The 27,831-nt window shown below is 34.1% G+C and overlaps 1 protein-coding gene across 15 annotated transcripts in view; it reads right to left on the bottom strand.

Annotated features, from left to right (window-relative positions):
• LOC114331300 (amyloid-beta A4 precursor protein-binding family A member 2-like) overlaps nucleotides 1–27,831 on the bottom strand; it is a 252,334-nt gene that overhangs the window by 34,740 nt on the left and 189,763 nt on the right. For 14 of the 15 annotated variants that reach the window (XR_007701099.1, XR_007701098.1, XR_007701100.1 and 11 more), the window contains 2 exons: nucleotides 9,641–9,804; nucleotides 467–737 (listed from right to left, as the gene is read on the bottom strand). Coding sequence is in view for 11 of the 15 variants with exons in the window: in XM_050663253.1 (XP_050519210.1) it covers nucleotides 467–737; nucleotides 9,641–9,804 (435 nt within the window). In the remaining 4 variants the exon portion in view is untranslated. The remainder of the gene's footprint in view (nucleotides 1–466; nucleotides 738–9,640; nucleotides 9,805–27,831) is intronic. The other variant, XM_050663246.1, reaches the window with a different exon arrangement.

Below are 27,831 nucleotides of genomic sequence, written 5' to 3'. Positions count from 1 at the left end.
ATATTGTGATACCATTAGTTAAACACAATGTTTTTAAAACTTTCTTGCCTCTTAATACTTTTTCGTAATGCCAGTTTTTATCGAGATATTTTGAATATTTGTCAAATATTTTTTTTTGACAAAAAGTGATTTCAGTTTGACGACTTTTATCTGATGTTTGCAGATTAGTGAAGATTTGCATTTGTAATGAGCTGCCAGTTACAACCAAATAAAGTATAACATATTACTCCATTTTTCAAGATATAAGTTTTTCTGAGTACCTCTGATATACCTAGTAAATTTGTTACTGATATTTTGTTAAGAAAAGTTCAAAAATGCAAATTGAAAAAATAATTATATTCTTCTAATCGATTTTAATCAAAAAAGGAAAATTAACAGTTTAAAGTAAATGTGAAAGTACTATTATGATATGTAACATTTCCATCATCTGTTTATATAATTATTAGAAATTAAATGTCATTCATACCTCTTTTTGCATTTCTTTTTTGGCGAACATCTGCAACTCATCACCAAAAATTTCTTGCGAATTCAAAACTTCTTGGTAATCCATTTCTTTAACAAAACTATGATCTTCAATTCCGTTCGCCTTTAAAAATTCCATATAAGCTACCTGAAATGCTTGTCCAATGGACTGAGCAATAAATTGAGCCTCTTCGCTTTCGAAAACATGGCAAATCATCTTTGGAGTCCGGTTTATCTTTGGAGCGTCTTCCATTTCATGAGGCACGAACCGCCTTCTAAATAAAATAATGTGAGTTCTATTGCTAGGTACATATATGACAATAATTGTAAAAATTCCTACATAATAACTTAAATTTTACTCCGGGGGCAGGAGTGCCACAGGGAGCGTTGTTTTCACCGGTACTGTATAACGTATACACAACAAACATTCCAACAACACCAGGAATCCTTATTAGCTTTTAAGTAGAACCAAGCTAAGAATATTAATAAAAACAGTAAAAGCAATCTACAAGAATAACAAAGTAACTATCAGAACAGACAATAGAATATGCAGTCCATTTGAGACGACAAAAGGACTACTACAGGGCTGCTCCACATCTCTTACCTTATTCAAACTATTTCTGGAAAAAATCTGAAACCATGGAAAAGAAAGTGCGAAGGAATGGGTATACCAGCAAGGAATTAGTATCTATATACCCCAAGTTTTGCTGACCACTAAATACTGATCGCACAAGACGAAGATGACCTCAGTTTTATGTTGAGAAAACTGGAACAGGAGTATACAAAAATGGGATGGAAATAAACTTAAAGAAAACTGAATACCTAATAACGGAGAATACAGAAATAAAACAGCTGAAAATAGACGAAGGTAAACAAATCAAAGGAACAGACAAGTACAAGTATTTAGGTTTCATAATATCAAACAAAGGAACAACTGAATAAGACCTAAAAATAGACTGGGACAAACAAGAAACTCCATATGAAAATTGAACCCGGTACTAGAACATCAGTATAAAAACAAAAAGAAGAATATATAACACCATAAAAAGAAGTATCCTCACTTATGGGTGTGAAAATTGGACAATAATTAAGAAAACCAAAAACAAAATAAGAACAATAGAGATGGAATTCCTAAGGAGAAGCTGCAGAGTAACAAGAGATAGAATAAATAACATAGAGATTAAAAAAAGACTGGGAATGGCCTCAGATATAATAAACCACATAGAACGCAAGAGATTAACCTGGTATGGACATGTCAGAAGAGCAGACCAAAACCGTTGGATAAATAGAATAACAGTGGAGCCCGATAGAAGAAGGAAAAGAGGCAGACCCCGAAGATCTTTGAGAGATAAAGAGGACGAAGCAATGGAAAGAAAAAATCTGCAGAAAGGAGACTGGCCAAACAGAAAGAACTGGAGAGAATGGTTGAGTGAAGGAATACAGAGAAAACTGTGGAAATCCTTAGTATATATCAGAGTTGTGTCGGATACTGAAAAAAAGTATCCGGATACCGGATACGGATACTCAAAATGTATCCGGATACTTTTTAAAAAAGTACGAATACTTTCATTTAAAAATGTATTCGGATACAAGTATCCGGATATTTTTTTCGGATACATCTTAGGATACTTTGAAGGATACTTTTTTAAGGACATAAATTATTAGTATTAGAACTATGTGATGTGCATGTATTTTTAATGTAATATATAATAATAAAAATACATTAAATGATGGAGAAAGAAATCAGAAATTACTCAAAAAATTGTTTATTGCTTATGAATAATAAAACTAGAACACAAACTTATAAGGAAACATTAAATTAAAATAAAACGTATTAATACAGAAAGTATTCCAATTGCTGACGAAGTCAGAAGTGAAGTGCCTTTGAATTTGCCTTTGTAAGTACCAATACCTCAAAGTGTTCATCCCTTAAAGCTTTTCTTTTAGGCGTATTAATCATAGTTGCAAAAGAGAAAAGTCTTTCAACTGGGGCTGACGAAGGTAAGCATGTGTTGTACTTTATTGACACCCTTTTTAAGATTGGGTATTCATTTCAGATTGGGTATTCAAGATGTTCAAATTGGATCTTTTGTCCTCCAAATATCTTAGCAACTCCAACTGTACTTTTGAACAACTGTACTTAAAGAACGTACTTATGAAGATTTATAGCTGATTAGAGCTAAAAACAAAGCTCCATTAGCTATATAATAATATATTATAACGGTGACGAGTACGAAAAATGGGATTTAACATATTAGACACATCTGGATTCAAGGAATGGCAGTGTTGTGCCTACGTTAGGTGAATTATCGACGGGGGATAAATATTTAAAAGTATCCGAATATCAAAAAAAGGATCCGGATGCGGATACTTTAAAATTTGATCACGGATACGGATACCGGATACAAAATTTAAAAAGTATCCGGATACAGCTTTCGGATACATAAAAAGTATCCGGATACAGAAGTATCCGGATACTACCCAGCTCTGGTATATATACATCTGAATGGCGACATAACACAGAAACCAGAGCATAGTAGTTTCAACAGACTGCGCTAGATTCTGTCGAGGTTCAAAACAGCCCATTTAGTTTGTCGAGACCGAAAATCCATTATCTTAGTCCCAATATTCATTATACTCGAGGTCCAATCAGACGATAACGTTAGGGATGTACTGAAAACAATAGTTGAAAATATAAAAAATTCTTCTACATCACCCACGGCTGGTTTTCCTTTGCACAACTTAACGACCGACCCTCTACGCAGCGGGGCATATGGGTCAACAACACTTGTTCTCAGAGCTCCCATCCAAATCTGCTACCACTCATACTACCTTTTCCTACACTCGAGATTAAACTCAGACCAATAATCAATATCATCATCAATGGCGTTACAACTCTTCGTGAGCCTTTGACGCATTTACTATTGCCTTTTATGTTTATCGGTCCTGTGCTACTACACACCCCCAAACTTATATGGAATCACCATGTATTTCAAAGCAATATTTATTTCTTTTGAAAAAACTTGTTATTGTTGCGAAGAATAAGGGTTTTTATTGACAATAAACAAATCAATAAGACAGTCAGATAGTACAGCTCGGTACAGTATAGGTTATTTGCTTGAGTTGTAAATTGAACGAAAATAAATAAATTAACTTTTGCGTCCAAAAACGAAAATATGCCTCATGTGGGGTTATAGAACTTACAATTGGAAAAGATTATTGGTCTTGTGGAGCAAGTAATGTTCTCAGAGAGACATAGCTATAGAGCTAGGCGTAATAAAGGGCGTTCTGTCCAAAAACTATGCTAGGTAACAGGAACTAGGAAGCTCAAAAATAAAGCAAGGGAAAGTGGCCAAAAAGTAATAACGGCTCGCCACGATCGTTTAATTGTCCAATCAGCTGGAAGACACCTACCCATTTCTCACCTTCAGCTCCAAAGGCAGCTTCTGGAAGCTACAGGTGTAACTGTTTCAGTTGAAACGATAAGAAGAAGAGTTCGTGTCAAGAAGTATACAGCAGGATACAGTTATGGGTTCTCGAGTTATCCAGGCAGCACAACATTGATCGCCTAAATTGGTGTCTTCACCACGAAAACTGGAACATTGGGAATTGACAAAATGTGCTATTTTCAGAAAAAGTCAGGATTGGTGCAAAATCAAATGACCCACGAAATCGTGTACTTAGTGGTCAAGGAAGACAAGCAAGAACGAAAACTGTCAGATCTGTTCACAAATATACAAGGGGAAGTGTAATGTTCTGGAGAGGAATTGTGATCCGTAAAAAAACTCATATAATTTTCATCCAATAAACTTTAACTGCTCACAGGTATGTTGATAACCTGTAGTTAGACTCTGGAGAGGTGCAACAGGAGAAAATTTAATTTTCATGCATGGTAATGGACCTCCACCATCAGAGTAACTAGAGACATCATTAAAGCAGAAAGTATCGCTTGTTTGAAATTTCCTGCTTGCTTACCCGAGCTTAACCCTATAGAGTATTTGTGGGATATGTTTAAAAGAAAAATTAGAGCTCGCCGAGATAATCCACAAAACACCGCACGGCTAGTACAATCTGCTCTTGAAGAATGAAGCAACCTACCCCAAAAAAATGTTGATAATTTGATTACGAGCGTGCCAACGCAAACAAGCTTGCATAAGGACTAGAGGTGATAACACTGACTACAAAAAAAAATAAATAAATAAAAATAACTTAAACGTTATTAGTTTTACATTGAAATTTTTTATGCTATTGATTTTAAAACAAGTAGTTTCAATTTGTTTGTTAAATACTTTGTTTTATTTAACTGTTATGTACTTGTTATTAAATTGCTTTAAAATAAATATTGTTTGACTTCGTGTGTTTGTTTTTTTAAATTCGCGCGAAATATGTAATAAGAAATATCAGATGATTCCATATAAGTTTGGGTGTGTGTATTTCCCATTGTCCCACTTCCATTTTCTCCAGATTGTCTCTGACTGCATCTTTCCAACTTTTCCTAGGCCAACCTTCAGACCTTCTCCCATCTCATCTTTCCCAAAACACATTGTTTATAAGGCAATTACTATCGTTTTTTATTACCAATCACCGGAGATAAAAATATCTCGGTCCGGACTAAGACCAGATCAACACCCCTATAAACTCGTCCCAATCTCCAAAGATATCCAGCATAAGACAGGAGATCCGCATTTAAGATCCAATGTACCTCACATACACCATCTACCTCAGATGCCCTATAGGCTTCAACCATGTTACAAGCCTCACCTACCGCTCAAACTCCAGTCTCCTCCCAGGTCCTATCTCACATTGTTGCAATTAATATATACAAGTACAGAATCCGACACCCTAATAGGGTACAAGGAAGGGGAGAAAGAAAGAAAGTACATAATCGATCACATTCCTTCAAATATTTACCAAGAACGCAAAGGACCCCGCAACACTCCTTATGGAAAATTGGCCCGAGCAAATTTAACGAAACTTTGGTCAATGATACTTCTCAGTGAGTAGATTAAAAAAGTCCATGGCACCTGGTCTGAAAAACTACTGTTCTCGAGCTACAGCCTTCTGAATTTCTTAAATTCAGGTACTCGGTTTACGTTAAGTGCACTAATTCATAGTCAAGTGAATGAAAATATCTATTACTGAAAGAAGACAGACTCATTTTCTTCATGCATATTTGCGTGTTGTATATGAATGCGTAGTCAAAAATAGATGCGTCGTATTTTAGTCTTCAGAAAACCTCCGAAAAGTCCTCAGAAAACTGAAGAAGTGCGGTAGAAAATGTGCTGCTAGATTGACATAAGAATTATCATGTTTTCATAAATGGTTCACACTTATCCAATTATGCAGCATAGCTGCAGTTCCACCTTATCTTTAGAAAACTACTGAACAGTGGCGGATCTAGATGGATAGGGGAATTTCCGAGTAACACGGTCCAGAATTAAGAAAAAATTGTTGAAACATAAAAAATATATTAGCTGACATAAAACTTACTACAGACAGACAAATTCAACCCAATTAACTCGACAGTTGGGAAAATAAAGAGAACTATGGCACCTCTGTCTTTTAAGCAGTTTGGGTTTATCTTTTTTATATGTCTTTTGGTTGGTGTTTCATTGAAAGTTCCCCAAGGGAATATGTCTAGATCCGCCACTGCTAATGAAGCGCCTTTAGAAAACTGAGGAACAACCATAACAAGTGGTGCTAGAGCCGCACAAGACTTCTCACGTTTTCACGTATGTATCGATGTAGTATTGGTAGATCCATTAAAATAAGCAGGATGCGGTGGCTAGGCTACATAGCGAGAATGAAAGAGATGGAGCCGTCCAAACACATTTATAAAGAAAGACTGGATACGACAGGTTAGTTAACATGACATATTATGATGCATCTAACCAAAATCAGTAAAATCTTAACGTACAAATAGTCGAAGATGACATAAACCCGATTTTTCCGTAGAAGATTGTAATTAATATTTCTCGTTTACTTACTGCCATGTATGTTACTTTGTTTTTTTTTTCGTGTTGAGATCAAGTCCATATTCGTTACTCATATCTGATATGCGGGGCATTATTCTTTGCAAACCATTTAAGCTATTTGCAAAAACTACTGTTTCGTCGGCATATTTAGAGGCACTCTATTCTGCATACGTGAAAACGTGAGATATCTTAAGTAAGTAAGGTATGCTTTATTGTCATAAAATTTTACCAATTTGTGGACAAAGCTTATACAAAATAAAAAAAATACAATAAAAAACAAAAAATAATAAAAAACTACAGACAAAACAAAACATAATAAAAAACTACAGACAAACAACTCTTGTGCTTTGTGCTGGTCTGCCAGCACTTATTGTGGTTGTTCCTCATTTTTCTGACGACGCTTCAGTAGCAGTGGCAGAACATTTGCCTTGGGAGATGGGGGTGACTTCCAATAAAACATCAACCCCAAAATACATAAAATAGATAAATCCAGACTACATAAAAAACATAGATAACATGTGCAATCAGTTACCTTAACGACGTTCTACACCTTCGTTGCGGGGTATGCCTCTCAGAGGAAAGGGGGGATACTTATATGCCAGCGAAAGTTGGTAACAATGCATTTATAGCAGAATACTCAAATCATATGTTTCAGTATTGAATATTTTATTAAAATAAATTATAATAAATTACGGAATTAATTAAAATAAATAAATTAAAAATAAATGGTACGGTAAACAATCCTCATTTTTTAATATGTTATTCCTTACAAAAATACCTTTAATTTAAGCACAAACAATTAAAAATCGTAAATTTGGGTCAAAAATTATTCACGTTTTAAGAATTCCCATAAGAGCCCATGTTAAAACTTAACTTTGACCCTTAATAATAATTAAACGGCACGGTAAAACAATTTTTAAAAAATCAAGTCTTAGTTTTTTGAAGTAAACTATAACATACTAAAATTTCATGCAAATCCTTAATTGAAATTAATGTCGACTCGATTCAAGTTTTCTGTTAACCCAGATATGAAAATATCAAAAGGCACCGCTAGGAAAATATTCCAAAAATGCGATTCAGAGAACCTATATGAAACGAGTCTTTGTACTCTCATACAGAGTATGGCATTGTAAAAATAGAAAAATAGACGGTTTCGTTTTGATTTAGCAGGTTTGGCAAGAGACAGATTTAAATCAAAACGAAACCGTTTATTTTTCTATTTTTACAATGCCATACTCTGTATGAGAGTACAAAGACTCGTTTCATATAGGTTCTCTGAATCGCATTTTTGGAATATTTTCCTAGCGGTGCCTTTTGATATTTTCATATCTGGGTTAACAGAAAACTTGAATCGAGTCGACATTAATTTCACTTATTCCCCGTTAGAGGGCGTTCTAACCTTACTCCGGTATAAATAGTTTTATTGTATACCGAGAACTACGGAAGTTTTGATGTAAATTTGTCTTCTTGCATAGCCTCCTTGACAACAGGTAGACCTAGAAATAGCGCTATCGTGGGATGGCAGGAGACAGATTTAAATCAAAACGAAACCGTCTATTTTTCTATTTTTACAAAATCCTTAATTCTTTGCTGAAGGTGTAGAACGTCGTTAATGTTCCTAACTGTCGAGTTAATTTGGTCGAATATGTCTGTAGTAAGTTTCATGTCAGCTTATAGTTTTTATGTTTCATTAATTTTTTCTTTAATGCTGGACCGTGTTAGGGGGAATTCCCCTATCCCCCCTACATCCGCCACTGTTCAGTAGTTTTCTAAAGATAAGGTGGAACTGCAGCTATGCTGGTATTGGATAAGTGTGAACTATTCATGAAAACATGATAATTCTTATGTCAATCTAGCAGCACTTTTTCTATCGCACTTCTTCAGTTATCTGAGGACTTTTCGAAGGTTTTCTGAAGACTAAAATATGATGCATCTATTTTTGACCATTAATTCATATGCAACACGCAAATATGCATTAAGAAAATGAGTCTTTCTTCTTTCAATAATAGATATTTTCATTTAATTGACCGTAAATTAGTGCACTTAACGTGAACCAAGTACCTGAATTCAAGAACTTCAGAAGGCTGTAACTCGAGAACAGTAGTGTTTAAGACTTAGGTGCCATGGGCTTTTTTAATCTACTCACTGAGAAGTATCATTGACCAAAGTTTCGTTAAATTTGACCGGGACCTCTTTTCCATAAGGAGTGCTGCGGGGTCCTTTTACCAAATCGTCAGAGCCTTGTCGCCAATGAGCTTTCTCGACAAACCTGGATTCTATCAGAAAGGTAATTCCAAGACTTATCGAACCATCGAGACATTAGATAGAAGTTCAGCCACGAATTTCTGAGTCCTGCCCTTTGCAATAATGGAAGGCTAGATTTGGCCAGGAAGCGGCTAATTTGTAGAAAAATTAGAAAAATCCACGAGTTTCCTGTGACATTTTCCTGTAAAAATTAGATTTTCCATGAAAAAAATGGGGCGTTGCAATGAATTTCTGAGTCATGTCATACCCATAAAATGACAGGATACTATCAATTTTATGAAGAAAATTTAACCTCAAAATAAGAACCTTAGTATTATTTAAATTACGAAATTAAAATTAAATGTTCTTATTTTTTAAATTAATTAATTTTTATTTAAAAATTTTTTTTCATAAAATCGATAGTATCCTGTTATTCTGTGGATATCGCATGACTAAGAAATTTATTGCAACACCCCATTTTTTTTTGTGGACAATATAATTTTCACACGAAAATAGAAACCTGTGGATTTTTTCACAAATTGTAAGTACCTCAAATTTATTGCAACACCCCATTTTTTTTTTCGTGGACAATATAATTTTCACACGAAAATAGAAACCTGTGGATTTTTTCACAAATTGTAAGTACCTCCTCTAACCTTTCCGTATTGCAAAGGGCAGGACTCAGAAAATCGTGGCTGAACTTATATCTAAAATCTCCTGGTTTAATAAACAGGGTATCGAGGGTAGTCTCACAGAATCGAATTCTCTCATACAAAAGTTGTCCGCATAATATCCAAATCTATGTATGAATTTCCCTACGAACTTGGTAAGAGTCTTCACATACTCCAAATTCAATCTAACAATGCGCAGAAATATTGCTCCAGATGCTACCAGGAGCTACATAATCTGAACAAAGCTGTTCATGAAAATAAATTGAATGCATATTGTAGATCACCTACCTTGCCATTAACACCACTAGGTCACCAATATCTGCTATGTAGGAAATAGTTCTCAAAGCGTGGTCCATCATTATTTCTTTTAAATCTGTATTGAGTACCATAATCTTCTCTGTAGAAATAAACAAATCAACTTCTGTACTAGGCTGACTTTCTCCATCTGGTGCCTATGTTTAAAACAAAATTACTAATTAGTTTATTATAATTCAAAGTCGCAGATGATTTTTTTTTGTTATTTGCAGTAAAATGTGGGAGATCTTAAGAAGGTATCGTAAAATATATCAAGTCAAAATATATCGATTCGACTAAAATCATGATCACAGATATAACATGAATGGTTTCGAAACGTGACCAAACCATTGCACTCTTTGTTTTTGAATCTTTATTAAGACTGTATTCACCCTAGCTCTATCACTAATCGACTGTATTCACTGTAACATTTTCATTTTAGCTACCTCCATCTTTTTTCCAGTCTTCTTTACAGGCCACACTTCACCAACATACACCAACGCAGGTCTCATCACACTCTTGTACTTGTATGTTTCCTTACAGCTCTTCATGTATATCCTTCGTGAGACTTACGTACTTCTCAGGAACCCATTTCTCTCTCATACATCTCCATAGTTCTTGTCTAGGAACTGTGTCATACGCTTTCTCAAGATCTATAAATGCCAAATGTAGATCTCTTTTCTTCTCGCCGTATTTCTCTATCGACTGTCTTAAAGCAAATAATGCATCTGTTCTTCTTCTTCTTGGCATAAACCCAAACTGTACTTCTCCTATCGATGTCTCTCTCCTTAACTTTTGCTCTACAGTTCTCTCTCTCTCTCTCTCTCTCTCTCTCTCTCTCTCTCTCTCTCTCTCTCTCTCTCACACACAAATATTCAGTGTGTGAGATTAATTTTATCCCTCTATAGTTCTCGCAGTCATGAATGTCCCCTTTATCTTTATACAATGATGCTATCACTCTCTCCCTCCCTCCTGCTCTCCTCTCTTCTTTAGCAATTGGTTTATAAAAATCCACGAGGAAAATAAAATTCCTGTAGCTGGCTGTATACCATAAATCACAAAAAATACAGGATCCTTCGTAAAAGGTATATTGAAAAGACCCTAATAAGGGTTACATCACAAAACAAAATGTTTTCGGATTAACAAGTAATCCATCATCAGTGTTACCTAAGCCTAAGTCAATAGCATGCATGCGTGAGCCACCAAAAGTTATGGTTAAAAACACTTTAAAAGTTGCAAGATCTTAAATGATACTACATATTATAATTAAAATAGATGGATGTTGCAAATATTCCTGGGTATTACCCAGGGCAACACAGGACTCTAACCCACGTGGATGTGATATGAAAGGGATGAACCTCACATATTGAAAATATGTTCACATCAGTTGACACTCAATTTTCAATATGTGAGGTTCATCCCTCTCATATCACATCCACGTGGGTTAGAGTCCTGTGTTGCCCTGGGTAATATCAAGGAATATTTGATGAATATATTTTAATCATAATATATTATGTAGTATCATTTAATTACCTAATACCTACAAAGGCAGCTCCACACTTTCAATATCACAGCAAATAAACTTAATATGAGAATATTAGTAGAAAAAACTAAATGTATAGTGATAAGTAAAGAGCCGCGTAGATGCAAGTTAGAAATAGACGGCAAAATTGTAGAGCAAGTAATGAAATTCAATTACCTAGGAGTAGAGATCACTAGTGACAGGAATATAAGAACAGAGACCACAACACAAGCAACAAAAGCGGCAAGAGTAAGTGGTTGTCTCCGAGAAACCATATGGAGAAACAAATATCTGACCACGGAAAGCAAAATAAAAGTATACAAGACAACAGTAAGACCTATCCTAACATATGCAGCGGAGACAAGGACCGATACAAGAAAGACGAAACAACAAATCAGCAATATCGAAATGAAAGTATTAAGATCAATAGCGGGCATATCATTAAGAGACAGACAAAGCAACAGAAGTACCAATACGAGAACGATACAAAATTCAAAATATTAACAGGTGGATAAAAACAAGAAAGAAAAACTGGAACGAACATGTAAACCGAATGGAACCAGATAGATTAGCGAACATCTGTAAAAACAATAAGCCGTATAGCAGAAGACCCGTTGGAAGGCCGCCGAAAAGGTGGAAAGACAATGTACAGTCAACAACAACTGAAACAGAATAAGAGGCAGACAAACAGGAGTAATCCTAGTCGCGCGAAGAAGAAGAAGAAGTATCATTTAAGATCTTAAACAACTTTTAAAGGGTTTTTACCCATAACTTTTTGGTGGCTCACGCATGGGTTAACGCTATTGGCTTAACACTGATGATGGATTACTTGTTAATCCGAAAACGTTTTGTTTTGTGATGTAATCCTTATTTGGGTCTTTTAAATACACCTTTTACAAAGGATCCTATATTTTTTTGCAATTTGTTTATGTTTGAAAGCTCTCTCAAAGTTCTAAAAGGTATATGTACGTGTAGACGTACCGCTGATTTTGCTTTGTTTTAATAATTGTTAATAATTTTGTTTTTTGCGCAATGACAGATAATGTAACTATGTACTTGAAATTGTGGCAATTAATGAGTTATTGAAGTGTACTAGATTTCAACCAGATCAACGAAATACACATAGTTTCAAAAGTTATGCATCACCCCTCGTATTCACGATGTTTACGCTGTTATAAATCCGTATCTTTATCACATATTTAATGGGTTTTTTTTTATAAAAAATGGTTGGTATTTTTGGTTTTTTATTTTATTTGATTACCCATTTAATTGACCTGGTTTTGCCAAGGTGTAAACATTTGAAAAATTTATTTTGGTGAAATTTTTGAAAACGCGATTAAAAATGAATCGTACTTTAATTTCTGAGCTGGACCGTATAAGAATTATTATCGATTTAGTTGAAGAAGGCCATTCACAGTGGTTCGTGGAGGAAAGAGTGGGTGTTTCTCAGAGTGATGTCTCACGGATATGAAATAGGTTTCTGGAGACAAACTCGATACGGAATAGAGCTCGGTCTGTTAGACCCCGAGTTACCAATGATCGACAGAATAGATATATCAGAATTCCATCTGTAGAAATTCTTCTATGTCTGTACTAGTCCTCCAAAGAGAATTCAGGCATGCTACAGGAGTCAGAGTATCGTTGGCTACAATACGAAGAAGAATTTTAGACTCAGGTTTGAGGAGTCGTCGACCAATAAGAGTTCCTCAGCTACAACCTAGACATGTTTTGGACCGCCTCCAGTGGGCTCAAGAACACATAGAGCTCCCCCAACTGTTTTGGAATTTTGTGCTTTTTTCAGACGAGACCAGAATCTGTTTAAATAGTGATAACCGGCGAATTCGTGTGTGGCTAGCTGTACTGCTCTTGTTGGCTCTCGCCACGTACAAATTCGCCGGTTATCGCTATTTAAACAGATTCTGGTCTCGTCTGAAAAAAGCACAAAATTCCAAAACAGTTGGGGGAGCTGTATTTGTTCTTGAGCCCACTGAAGGCGGTCCAAAACATGTCTAGGTTGTAGCTGAGGAACTCTTATTGGTCGACGACTCCTCAAACCTGAGTCTAAAATTCTTCTTTTTATTGTAGCCAAAGATACTCTGACTCCTGTAGCATGCCTGAATTCTCTTTGGAGGGCTGGTACAGACATAGAAGAATTTCTACGGATGGAAATTCTGATATATCTATTCTGTCGATCATTGGTAACTCGGGGTCTACCAGACCGAGCTCTATTCCGTATGAGTTTGTCTCCAGAAACCTATGTCATATCCGTGAGACATCACTCTGAGAAACACCCACTCTTTCCTCCACGAACCAATGTGAATGGCCTTCTTCAACTAAATCGATAATTCTTATACGGTCCAACTCAGAAATTAAAATACGATTCATTTTTAATCGCGTTTTCAAAAATTTCACCAAAATAATTTTTTCAAATGTTTACACCTTGGTAAAACCAGGTCAATTAAATGGGTAATCAAATAAAATAAAAAATCAAAAATGGTATATTTTTTATAAATAAGACCCATTAAATATGTGATAAAGATACGGATTTATAAAAGCGTAAACATCGTGAATACGAGGGGTGATGCATAACTTTTGAAACTATGTGTATATACTTTCTCTGAAATTATAAAAAACATTTGATACAAAAAAATGGTTTTTCACTTTTTATGATTGCTAAAAAAACCAAAGCAAAATTATCCATACGTCTTCAAGGATTTGTCATCAGCTATCCGTTATAAAGTGTGTCAATTTGAAAAGTTGCCACCCCCTATAATTTGGTCCCTACAGAAAATCTAAAAATATGCACAAACAGGTCAAATTTATTTGTGAGGGGGTCATTTTGTAGATCAGTTTTCAACTAAATTACATCAACGCTCTAGCGGGGGCGGACACAGTCCTCAAAATCTTCAATGGAAAAGGGGTTGAGTGATACCTCATTTTAAAGGTCGTTCAACTACCTTTTCAAAAATATCACATACATTATATGTTCATATTCTTTTCGGTACTTTTGGAAAAATCTTGCGAGTCAATACTCTAAAAAAATTTTGGAGTTCCGAATTCGATACTTATCTTTACGGTTTTACTTGATTTTTCCAAAAGTACTGGAAAGAAATATAATGTATGTGGTATTTTTGGAAAGATAGTTAAATGATCTTTAAAATGTGATATCACTAAATCCCTCTTTCCATTAAAGATTTTGGGAATTGTGTCCGCCTCCGCTAGAGAGTTGATGTGTTTTTGCATATTTTTAGATTTTCTATAGGGGCCAAATTATAGAGGGTGGTATCTTCTCAAATTGACACACTATATACCTTTTACAACCTTCAAAAACGTGTAAAAGATTTTTTCAGCTATTTTTTTTCTTTACTGGACTATCAATCTAATTTTTAGCGATACCTTCCTGAAATTTTTCCGAACATTTAAGGTGTTATAGTGCAATATTGTAAAATGCTTACCAAAGCCTATGTATCCAGGGAAGCAGGATGTAAAATAAATATTGTGTTAGTAAATGTTAATATATAAAATATTTCTTATACATACTATGAAAATGCAATGTTATCGTTAGTACAGCCAGATGTAACCAGATTTATTCACTTGCAGTTAAGATTTTTATGATTTGTACACATTTACTTATTATCTAGCAGATTTTCATACCTCCAGATTTCAAGGTAAATTTAAATATTATATAAACTTAGGATTTGTATACAGGCTGTTTGATTAGATATACCCCAATGAAGGAAGCGCTAAAATCGGCAACGTTGCTTATGAGAACGAGTTGCACAGCCACTGTAGAATGACGAATGACTGAATCCGCACGACATTAGGTGGGCAGCGGGGAAGCAGTGTTGCCATTTACAGTGCGTATATCTAATCAAACACTAAACAACCTGTATAAAAAAACACTTTGAAATGACAAAAAGTTTATTGTAGCTTTCATAAGTTTATAAAAGTATTTCCTACTCCTTTACTTCTGTTTAACAGTCTTTATGTTTTAAATTCGTTGTAACATTTCAGCAAAGTGAACTTTAAAGAAAAATAAAATTTTTGTAGGTATATTCTACATTTAACAAAATATGAGAAAATAGAAATTTCCTTTCGTAGTTCACTCTGTATATGAATATTCGTCTATGATTTCTGTTAAACTCAATTTGAAAACTAGAACCTATTGTTTAACTTATTATCTAAAATGAATAATTATTAATGTATTTTTTCTTTATATACAGGATGTAAATTTCATAGCGACACAGATATAAAAATTGTCAAAACTCGTTAAATGCCCTTTATAGTAGTTTGAAACTTAATAATATATGAACAGGAATTATGAGAGGAATCTAACTATGCACAAATATACAGGGTGTCCTATTTCAAAAATTGTATGTTTGCTTTACCACGTAGTTATTAATCACCCTGTAGAATTCGTCATATTTTTCAAACCTGGAGAATACCTACATTTTTTCTAAACTTTTTTGGTTATTCTGTACCATCATGGAATTATCCAATTCTCCAATACTTTCTATGTAAGTAATATACTCTTATATATATTTTAAGTAATATACTATATTTGTAACGATAAAATAATTAGTTTTCGAGATATTTGAAGTTAAAATTAAGAGGCACAATACACTAATAAAAATAACTGTGCCGTTTTATTTTTAATTTCAAATATCTGGAAAAATAATGACTTTATCCTTACGAACAAAAAGTACGTTATTTAGATAGAATGTATTGAAGAATCTAAAAATTTCGCTAAAATAGCAATTCCGTTAGTGGCGTAGAATTTGGAAAGGGTCAATCATTCACTTCCCGTGCCCTACGCCTCTGATAGTAGTCAGAAACGTTTATTTAACATAATTTAGTAGGGTGTATAGCACCTACACTTTCTGTCAAGTATGGCAAGGATAATATGTCGAATAGTTTGAAAGTAAAGGGTACAAATAATTTTTAAATTTTTAAATAAAACACCCTCTACCTCAGTAAGGAGCCACATTTCATTTAAGTGATTGGGGTTAAATTTTAATGTTGTGAGGTCTAGAATCTACAAATCAGAGATTGGACATTATCAATGAATCAACCTGTATGTATATCGGTCAGGGCGATTTATTAAGAATGTACAATCTCTGAATAGGGATGTTCACAAAAAATTAAAAAGTCATTTCAAACATGTAAAACGATTAAGAAACATCCTAGGAATAATTGTACAAAATTTCAACAAAATTGAAAAAGCCTTTCTATAAAAAATCTTTATTAGAAATCTAGCATTATTTTAAATTTCAAGAACGATTCTCTATTGGCCTGACGTCACTAGTTGCATACCCCAAGCGCGCGTCATTCTCATAGTGTTACTGTTTACCTGTTTTACGTTTCAGGTCATTTTATTTTGTTCTCTTCTTGTTTTATCAGGGTTAAAGTGGAGTTTTATAGTGAATTTGAATTTGTTTAGTTTAAAGTGGATAGACTGTTTGTAAGGACATATTTTGGGTTTTACAAAAATAAACAAATAAAATGGAAGAAGGTTTTCAGAAAGCCGATTCGTATAAACTACCGACTGTAGTGTAGATGTAACAATGGTGTATGATTTATTGGCATCTTGTAAAAAATAAATCTACCACAGCTTTACTGAGTGTATATTCCATATAATTTTCCATGTCTTCTTTAAGCTAAAAAAATAAATGCTTAATACTCCACAAAAAAAAATAGAGAAAGTTGTATGCATGCATTGTACGCATACGCATGCATATTGTATACATACATTGGCTGGTTATTACTTTACCGTGGTTAGGTTTATTAAAAATATTGTTATTCTTCTTCATGTGCCCTGTCCGTTGTGGACGTTGGCTATCATCATGGCAATTTTAATTTCATTTGAGGCGTTTCTGAATAACTCGATCGATTTTTGTCCAAATCATTGGCGTAAGTTTTTAAGTCATGAGTGTCTTTTCTACCGGGTCCGCGTTTGCTCTCTATTTTACCTTGCGTTATCAGTTGGAGTATACGATATTTATCATGCCTCATGATATGACCGAAATATTTAAGATTTCGTTTCTTAATTGTAAAAGAGATTTCTTTTTGTTTTTCCATTCGACGCAATACCTGTACGTTGGTGTGGGTCGCCCAGGATATTTTGAGGATACGTGGGTACACCCACATCTCGAATGCCTCTAGCTTTTTCATTAATGTTTCCATTATTGTCTAGGCATCTGCGCCATATAGCAAGACAGGAAATAATAACATTTTAGCAGCCGCATTTTTAGTGGGAGAGATATTATGTCGCAATGGGTGAAAATATTTCTCATGCATGTTGTTAAATGTTGCTATGTCCTTTTCAACTCTAGATCTTATTTCGGTTGTTTCGTATTTCGAGTTGACAACTGTTCCAAGGTAAAAAATATTTTTGAACTTGGGTATTATACATTTTCATTTCAACCAATCTTTTCACTAAATTATTAATGATTTTAATATAATATAAAGTCATACCTACATCCACATGTAGTTATTTCAAGGTTTACTTTTACTGTATGTATTATTAGAATCCCGTTTTTAGGAATATCCCAGTTTAAGGAATACAAATTTGAGGTCCCGAAACTTTTTCATTTACTCTTTAAGGGGGTAGGTGCAAAATCTTGGTCCAATGCTATTTAAATTCATTCATTTTTTTCGAATCCTGAGAAAACTAATAAGTATATTTGAAAAATGTAAATGCAGAAAGAACAATTACATTATTACCAAGGGCCGAAAGTCTCTGGAAAACTTCTATAATGTTTATTTTATTAAGTTAGTTCTTTAAGTTAGTTATTTTAAGTTCTAGCTGCAACAAACCATTTCTTTTTCTGTTTTAAATTGGCTGGAACGGTAATAAAAATCTTGTCAGAACTGTTTTTTGATGTATTTACACACCCAGGAACAAAACACCACTTATTTGGCTTTATTTTTAATAATTAAATACGTAAAAAACTGCGCACATTCAAATACACTGAGTACATAAGTATACAAAACTAGTCGATCAAAGACGTTACGACTGCTGACGTCACAGACCGTAGCCTCGCTGCAGGGTACCGTTTTTCTAGCCTCCAAGAAAATCAACATTATGAACTCATTTATCTTAAAAAATATACATTTTTAAACAGTTTTATGATTGTTACGTTTTTATATACCTTGTAATCTATTGAATTTAACTATATTTAAAAATTAGTGAACATCCCTATTGTAGATCTTACTCCGTGGCGTTACAACCCTTGAGCAACCTCCATCCAATTCTCCACGCCCATCGCGCTTAGGTCTCCCGCTATATTATCTCGCCACCAGAGTCGAGGGCGTCCGCGTGGTATCCTTCCAGTTGGGACTTCCTCCCACAACAGTCTTACTGTTCTTTGGTCAGAATGTCTTCTGAGGTGTCCTGCCCATTGGAGTCTTCTGGACTTTATTTCTTTTATGATGTTGGCTTCTGGGTAAAGTTCTTCGAGCTCTTTGTTAGTTCTTATCCTATATTGTCCTGATGCTTCATCCAGCACAGGACCAAATATCTTCCTTAGGATTCTTCTTTCCTAAACAAGTAGTCTCTCTTCGTTTGCCATTGTTATCGTCCACGTTTCGCTTCCATACATCACAACGGGTCGTATGATTGTTTCACTTGATTGATACACTTGTATCTTCGTACGTCTTGTTAGTTGTTTCGATTTTATAAGGTTTTGGAGGACAAAAAGACATCTGTTGCCGGCCTGTATCCTGTTGTTTATTTCTTGTGATCCGTTATTGTCTTCAGTTATTGTTATTCCAAGATACTTGAATTCTCTAACGCTCTCAAAGTTAAAGTCATCGATGGTGATGTTCTGACCGATTCTGTCTCTGCTGTGGTTATTGCGGCTCATATATGTAGATATATTTCGTCTTGTTTTCGTTGATTTAGAGCCCCATCTTCTCTGCTTCCTTCTCGAACCTCACGAAAGTCTCCTTCATCCTTAATCGTGTGTTTCCTATTAGATCGATATCGTCTGCAAATGCCAGTAGTAAGTTTGGTCCTTCTCGATTAAATACTGTATTCGGTTTTTCGATTCTTGCACTTGATTATGTGCTCCAGAGCTAAGTTGAAAAGTTGTGGTGAAAGTTGTAGATTCTAGATTTCAAAATATTAGTGTTTAGCCCAAATCACTTAATAGTCCAGGGCGCATCTGTTTTGAGGTGGACGTTGAGAGGTGACTCATATTTTTTTGCAGAAATTTCTTGGAATTAACTCCTATAATAATAATTGAGTTATCCTCCCACTCAAAAATGTCCGGAACATTGTTTAAATAATCAAAATGTCAAAAAATGAAGGAAAAATTCGTTTATTTTCTTCGTTTTTTAATTATAACTTAGTTGTATGAAAGTATTCACTTCCAAGAAAAGTTGTACTGATATAAAAGTTGCATAATTAAGTTTTCTACAATATAGGATTGTTAGGAAATGGTTGAAAAAAAAATTTAATATAGGATTGGTTACAAATTTTAAAAATTGTTACCCTTCTTGCAAAATAGCAATAATTGCGAAAAAACCATAAAAAACAAGTATTTTGCATTTTACGTTTTTCAACCATTTATGCTATACTTACTTAGGACCTTCATATTTTACCCAGACAAACTTTATGATATCATAAAACCATACAGTAAATTTCATTAAGATCGGTTCAATAGATTTTGCAAAATAAATTTTGAAATTTAGCTTTTGCAAAAAAAACCATTTTTTCAAAATGTTGCAGGACTGAAAATAAAGCAGATAGCAAGTTGAATTTTTTTTACGTATAGAAGAATACTGTACCTTTCATTTGCAATTTTTAAAATTAAAATCCATTAACTACCACGGCGTTAGGAATTTTTTTAATTGAACATTAATTTTTGGTGCTACGCGCAGGACAGCGGTGTTCGATTCACACAAGTTGATTTCCACCAAAATTTCTTCCAATCTTTATCTAATATATTATTTTCTTACCCTATATTTTGTTGTATTTTAATTCCACAAAAATCAAACTAATTTTATTATTGTTTGTGAAATATTGTTTAAACAATTGCATATGTTTAAAAATAATAAACTTTTATTCTCTAACTTAAAATATATGAACAAAGAAAGTTTTTGTCAAAAACAGTGTTATTTCAAAGCACAGAGTATGTGTTTTTATTTTGCAATAAACAAATTTATTTATTTATATCGAAATGTACTAAAAATTAAAATTTATCAATCATTATCAAAGGTCATTGGAATGCCCAATCAGAGAAAACTATTAGCTGTCCTGCGCGTAGCACCAAAAAGTCCTGTAACAACATTTTCAGTCCTGCAACATTTTGAAAAAATGAATCTTTTGCGAAAGCTGGATTGCAAAATTTATTTTGCAAAATCTATTAAACTCATCTTAATTAAATTCATAGTATTGTTTTCTTATATCATAAAGTTATTCTGGCTAAAATATGAAGGTCCTAAGTGTAGCATAAATAGTTGAAAAACGTAAAATGCGAATGCTTGTTTTTTTTTATCGTTTTTTCGCAATTATTGCTATTTTGCAACAAGGGTGACAATTTTTAAAATTTTTAACGAATCCTATATTGTAGAAAATTTAATTATGCAACTTTTATGTCGGTACAACTTTTCTCGGAAATGAATACTTTTAAAGTTATAATCAAAAAACGAAGAAAAATATCGAATTTTTCCTTCATTTTTTGACATTTTGATTATTTAAACAATGTTCCGGACCTTTTTGAGTGGGAGGATAAATCAAATATTATTGTATGAGTTATATTCAAGCAATTTCTGCAAAAAATATGAGTCACCTCTCAACGTCCAAATGTACTAATATTTTTACAGATGCGCCCTGGTCTATAAATCAAATGTGGCTCCTTACTGAGGTACAGGGTGTTTTATTTAAAAATTTAAAAACTATTAAATAGTTGAATGGATATAAATAAATAAAAAAACTGGATATAAATTTTATATCCAGTACTTTAACTATTTGGACATATTCTTGTCATACTTAACAGAAAGGCTCTTTTATGTCCAATAAACGTTTTGATTACTACCAGCGGCGTACGACAGGGGAAACTGAATGGTTGACATATTCTCTTCATTCGTAACGGTAAAATCATTAGTTTTCGAGACATTTGAAGTAAAAAATGAAGCGGCAGAATACATTAATCAAAATGAATGTGCCGTTTTGTTTTTAACTTCTAGTATATCGAAAACTAATGACTTAATCGTTACGAATGAAGAGTATATTATTTACTTATAAAGTGTTGGAGAATCGAAAAATGGCGCTAAAATAGCAATTCCGCCAGTGGTGTAGAATTTGGAAAGGATTAACCATACACTGTCTTACGCCTCTGGAAGTACATAGTCAGAAACGTTTATTTATCATAATTGAATAGGGTGTATGGTGCCTACACTTTCTGTCAAGTACATATATAAAATAGTTTTGTAAAGTTCTGTGCAGTCGTTTATTTTTTGAGTAATTTTTTTTCTTTAAAGTTGATTTTGCAACGTTTTGAAAAATGCACAAAAACTTTAATTTCGCATTAGAATAGGGAAAATATCACAAGTATTCAACTATAAAAATATCATTATAAACTTTGTATAATTATAAATAAAAATTATGGAATTAACCTGTTTATACACTGCGCGTCACAGAAAACGGGCATCCCACAAAATATGTCATTTTTATGTCTCAAATTTCCTAGACCTGTTGTCAGATTTAAGTGATTTTTTTAATATGTTACAGCCTTATTCTTTAACAATATCGCTGTAATAAAACTGTTGCTAAACAGGTACATTGTCATTGTATACCGGGTGTACCAATCAAATTGTTTTTTTCCCAAAGTTCACCACACCCTGTGGAATATTCTAGCATTTATAACATACTGAAATTAAAACCCAACTATAGCCATAGGTTTTCTTAACATTATGTTTTTTTATTAATTCGCTTATGTTGGATAATAAAAAACTTAGGTATTTTAACCACTAGCAATGTTCTTCATCAATACAGGGTGTTTCTAAATAAGTGCGACAAACTTTAAATGGTAATTATGCATGAAAAATGACCGTTTACCGTTTACTTTATAAACATATGTCCGCAAATGCTTCGTTTTCGTGATACGGGGTGTTGAATTTTTGCTTACAAACTAACGATTTATTTATTGCTCTAAAACCGGTTCAGGCATGCAAATGAAATTTGGTAAGTTTTAAGAGGTAGTTATTGCGCATTTTTTGACATACAACTAAAAATTTTATATTCATCATTGGCGTGCATACGGGTAATGACCGGGTCATATTACCCGTATGCACGACAATGGTGAATATAAAATGTTTAATTGTATGTCAAAAAATACGCATTAACTGCCTCTTAAAACCTACCAAATTTCATTTGCACATCTCAACCGGTTTTAGACCAATAAATAAATCGTCAGTTTGTAAGAAAAAACTCAACATCTCGTATCTCCGAAATGAAGCATTTGCGGACATATGTTTATAAAGCAAACGGTGATTATTTTTCATGCAGAATTACCCCTTAAAGTTTGTCGCACTTATTTAGAAACACCCTGCATTGATGAAGAACATGGCTAGTTGTTAAGGTACCTAACTTTTTTATTATCCAACATAAGCGAATTACTCAAAAAATATAATGTTAAGAAAACTTATGGCTATAGTTGGGTTTTAATTTCAGAATGTTATAAATGCTAAAATATTCCACAGGGCGTGGTGAACTTTGAGAAAAAACACAATTTGATTGGTACACCCGGTATACAATGACAATTTACCTGTCTAGCAACAGTATTATTACAGCGTTATTGTTAAATAACAAGGCTATAACATATTAAAAAAATCACTTAAATCTGACAACAGGTTTAGGAAATTCGAGACATCAAAAAATTTTCAGTCAAGAAAAGTAATTGTAAAAATAATAAGTGTAATTCAAGAAAAATGAACACATAGATTTGATTTTCAAATAAAAAATTCATTTTGTAAAAATACGGATAACTGTGGTTATTTTAATGACTAAAAACTAATACAGTACTGTATATAAAAGATAAAAATATTTACCTTATCAATATTACTGTCTGATTGATTTTTGCGTACCTAAGCCACACCTAAGCTTCATTCCTTTTTTTGAGGCGGCGGTGCGATGGTTCGCCTCAATTTTATGCTTAGTTAGACGCCTCATCAAATTAAGTTACTGTAATGTAAAATTTTTCCAAAAGGAACAATTTTACATTACAGGAACTTAATTTGACGATCTGGAAGACCGCGAACAAAACTGTAGCCGCGCTGGTAGCTCAACTCGTACTGATTAACATTTAACATTAGTTATTGGTTGGAGAGTTGGAGCAGTTGTAGACAAAACACGACCTGTGAAGGCATGTATCCATTATGTTGGTGCTCCGCGCGGTGCTTCACATAGTGGATACGTTGGCGCTCCCCCTCGGTGCGATTCATTAAAAAATTCAAAGTGTTTGGATACAAATGAACTAAACGCATCTTTTATAAAAAAAAACACTTGTGAAATAATTACTGAACCTTTAACACATCTCATTAATAACATTTTTTCAATCGGGATATTTTCAACTACATTTAAATACTCCAAAATTGTTCCTATTTTTAAAAAGGGCGATCGTGATCTTGTTGACAATTATAACCCAATTTCTATCGTTTCCATATTCAGTAAAATAATCGAAAAAATTCTACTTTGCCACTAATACCATTTTTACCAGTTCACAATATGGGTTTAGAAAGGATCGTTCCACAACTCGTGCACTCTTAGATGTGATGAGTGGCATAGTTGATGGTCTGGAGAAGCCTAACCAAACTGCCGTAATTGTAACTGCGTGTTTCTCATGATATCTTACTAAAAAACTGCATTTTTACGGTATCAGAGGTACTCCTCTGGAACTAATTAAATCGTATCTAAGTGATAGATACCAAGCAGTCATATACGGAAATTGTCTCTCTGAATTTAAGCATGTTAAGCCCTTGTTAAATAAAGACCTTGCCAACACTATGGCAGGTCCATGTCACCAGCCCCCCCTTTTTCAATTTGAGGGTCAAAAAAAAGCTCATTCGTTTGTATTGCGTTAGTACTGGATTGTATCACCCTTCATTCGTTTGTACTGCCCCCACCCTTTTAAATCTGCCTGGAGGGGCTGGTGACATGCCATCCCCCCCTTTTTCGATTTGAGGGTCAAAAAAAGGTTCATTCGTTTGTATTGCGTTAGTACTGGATTGTATCACCCTTAATTCGTTTGTACTGCCCCCAACCTTTTAAATCTGCCTGGAGGGGCTGGTGACATGCCATCCCCCCCTTTTTCGATCTGAAGGTCCAGGATGGGTATGTTCGTTTGTACTGCGTTAGTATCGGATTGTATCGTCCTTATTTTGTTTGTACTGCCCCCACCCGTCTAGATTGTCCTGGGGGGGCCAGTGACATGCTACCCTCTACTCTGCACTTTTTGCCTTCTGAATGTCGAAAATAGGCTATTTCGTTTGTACTGCGTTAGTACTGGATTGTATCACCCTTCATTCTTTTGTACTGCCTCCACCCTTTTAAATCTGCCTGGAGGGGCTGGTGACATGCTATCCCCACCTTTTTCGATATGGGGGTCCGGGATGGGTATGTTCGTTTGTACTACGTTAGTATCGGATTGTATCGCCCTTATTTTGTTTGTACCGCCCCCACCCGTCTAGATTGGCCTGGGGGGGCCAGTGACATGCTACCCCTCTAATCTGCACTTTTTGCCATCTGACGTCGAAAGTAGGCGATTTCGTTTGTACTGCGTTAGTACTGGATTGTATCACCCTTCATCCATTTGTACTGCCCCACCCTTTTAAATCTGACTCGAGGGGGATCCCTTTTTTCGATCACGGGGTCCGGGATGGGTATGTTCGTTTGTACTGCGTTAGTATCGGATTGTATTGCCCTTATTTTGTTTGTACCGCCCCCACCCGTCCAGATTGGCCTGGGGGGCCCAGCGACATGCTACCCTCTACTCTGCACTCTTTGCCTTCTGAACATCGAAAATAGGCTATTTCGTTTGTACTGCGTTAGTACTCGATTGCATCACTCTTCGTTCGTTTGTACTGCGTCCATCCTTTTAAATCTGTCTGGAGGGGCTGGTGACATGCCATCCCCCCTTTTTCGATATGGTGGTCCGGGATGGGTATGTTCGTTTGTACTGCGTTAGTATCGGATTGTATCGCCCTTATTTTGTTTGTACCGCCCCCACCCGTCTAGATTGGCCTGGGGGGCCAGTGACATGCTACCCTTCTACATTTAAAACAGGGGAGGATTAATGCTAGGAGTAAGGACACAAAATTAGCCAAAACTATTATAGTAACACCGCGGGTGTAAAATTTGGTAAATTCGTCAAAAATGTAACGAATTACATTTTGAAACTGAAAAACAGGCTTGCAAGCCACTCTCCATGAGAAATGGAAAGTTACACCCTCAGATGGATCTCGGAGTAGTTCTACGCTACCGATTTGAAAAATGGTACATGTATTTGTTGGAGATATTTTGAACACCATTTTCGATCAGAAATCAGAGGAGCGACCTTGCCTTTTCCTACTAGGAAGAAATTTATCCATCCCCTTAATAAATTTTACAGTTTTACACGCTATCGATATGAAAATCAAAGATCTCATGCGGCGCATTCCGAAATGCACTCTTCGTTGTACAATTTCAACCTCTCTGTTGAAAACTTTTCAATCGTTTTTAAAACCATTCATTTTGGAACAAAGTCGTAGGGAAATAAAATAAAGATAATTGAATTTTTTATGATATAGGACTATAAAATACACTTAATAGATTTTGCATAATAATTTTGCAATCTAAATTTTTTTAAAAAAGTTAAAAATTTTTATAAACTTTCTGAACAGAAAGTAGACCATTATTTAGAAGTTTGCTAATTTTTTTACATATAAAGGTACGCCCTACCTATGTAATACACTTTACAGAACTTAAGTTGGTTTATTTAATCGGCCTCAGCAATGTTTTAAAGTTATACACAATTTTTTGGCTTATAAACAAATACAGTGAAGACGTTTGAGTTAATAAATACGAATAAATTCATTTTTCTATTATTTATGAAATAAACATTTTTTTCTGTTTTAGGACAACAGTAAAATGTATGTCGAATTAACTAAATTAAATATTTTCTTCTGTTTGTCTCAATTAATTAAAAAAAATTTGGGCACCCTGTATAAATAATTATGTAATAAATAGAGAATTGAATAATGTTTCAAATAAGCTAGCACACGACCCACATTTTCGTTTAAAAAAATCATCGATTACGTCATCACATCCAGATGGATGACGTTAGTAGTATGATAGATATCCCAAAAATTATAATTTAAATATAAAAATCGACCTGTTTAGGGATTTATCTCCAGAGTTGCCCATTCTCGAGAAAATGAATTTATTCCAACTCAAACGTCCTCACTATATTTGTTTATAAGCAAAAAAATTGTTTATATCCTTAAAACAGTGCTGAGGCCGCTTAAATAATCCGATTTTAATTTTGTAAAGTGTATTGGATTGGTAAAGTACCTCTCGATATGTAAAAAAATTAGCAAACTTCTAACAGGTCTACTTTTTGTTCAGAAAGTTTTTAAAAAATTTGAACTTTTTCTAAAAAAATTTAGATTGCAAAATTATTATGCAAAATCTATTATGTCGATTTTAATGAAATTTAGTGGACGGATTGAGTATGTTGTAAGAATTTTCTAAGTAAAATACGAAGGTTCTAAGTGCAACCAAAGTGGTTGAAAAACATTGAATAAAAAGAGGCTTATTTTGCCCTCTTATTTTGTATTTATTGCTATTTTGCAGAAAGGATAATCATTTAAGATATTTTATACCAGTCGTGTCGTATATCATACAAAATTCAATTATCTTTATTTTATTTCCCTATGACTTTGTTCCAAAATGAATCGTTTTTAAGTTACAAGCAATGAAAGTTGAAAAAAATCGATGTTTTTCGAAATTTTTAAATATTTAAATTTTTTTAATAATGTTCCAAACATATTTGAGAAGGAGCATAAGTCAATTATATTTACTGAAGTTGTCACCTAATTTTATCTGCAAAAATCGGAATGGCACCTCTCACATCCACCTCAAAACAGATCCGCACTGGTCTATACAGCGATAATTCCATAGTAGAAATCGAAAATTGCAATGTCATTGTTTATTTAATAGGTCAGTTTGGCATTTAATATACTTGCAAATATTTTTCTATAAAAATGTCTCGTTTTGGCACTGAATGTGTAGAGTCAATTAACACGTTGACGGACAGTGCGTCAAATGTATAAGCAAGTTTTTGACACTATATTTATTTTACAAATAATGAAATACGGAAATTCTGAATCTTATTGCAGTCATAAATGAACAATACAAACCTTTCTAGAAAACAAATTACCATAACATAGCAGCTGCAATTATTGTTATCTGGTCTCTGACATTAGATGGTAAGAAAGATATTGATTGTGGGAATTTTTCATTTAATGTTCCAAATACTTTTAATAATTTTCGATTCCAATGAATTCTGCCGTATGTATGTTTCAGTTAATCAGTTATCCAGAGAGGTTGAAATTGTACAACGAAGAGTGCATTTCGGAATGCGCCGCATAAGATCTTTGATTTTCATATCGATAGCGTCTG

The sequence above is a fragment of the Diabrotica virgifera genome, chromosome 10 (assembly GCF_917563875.1).
Source record: "Diabrotica virgifera virgifera chromosome 10, PGI_DIABVI_V3a".
Lineage (NCBI taxonomy): Eukaryota > Metazoa > Arthropoda > Insecta > Coleoptera > Chrysomelidae > Diabrotica > Diabrotica virgifera.
The sequence above is the reverse complement of the archived record's forward strand: the minus strand, read 5'-3'. Positions and strand labels throughout refer to the sequence as shown.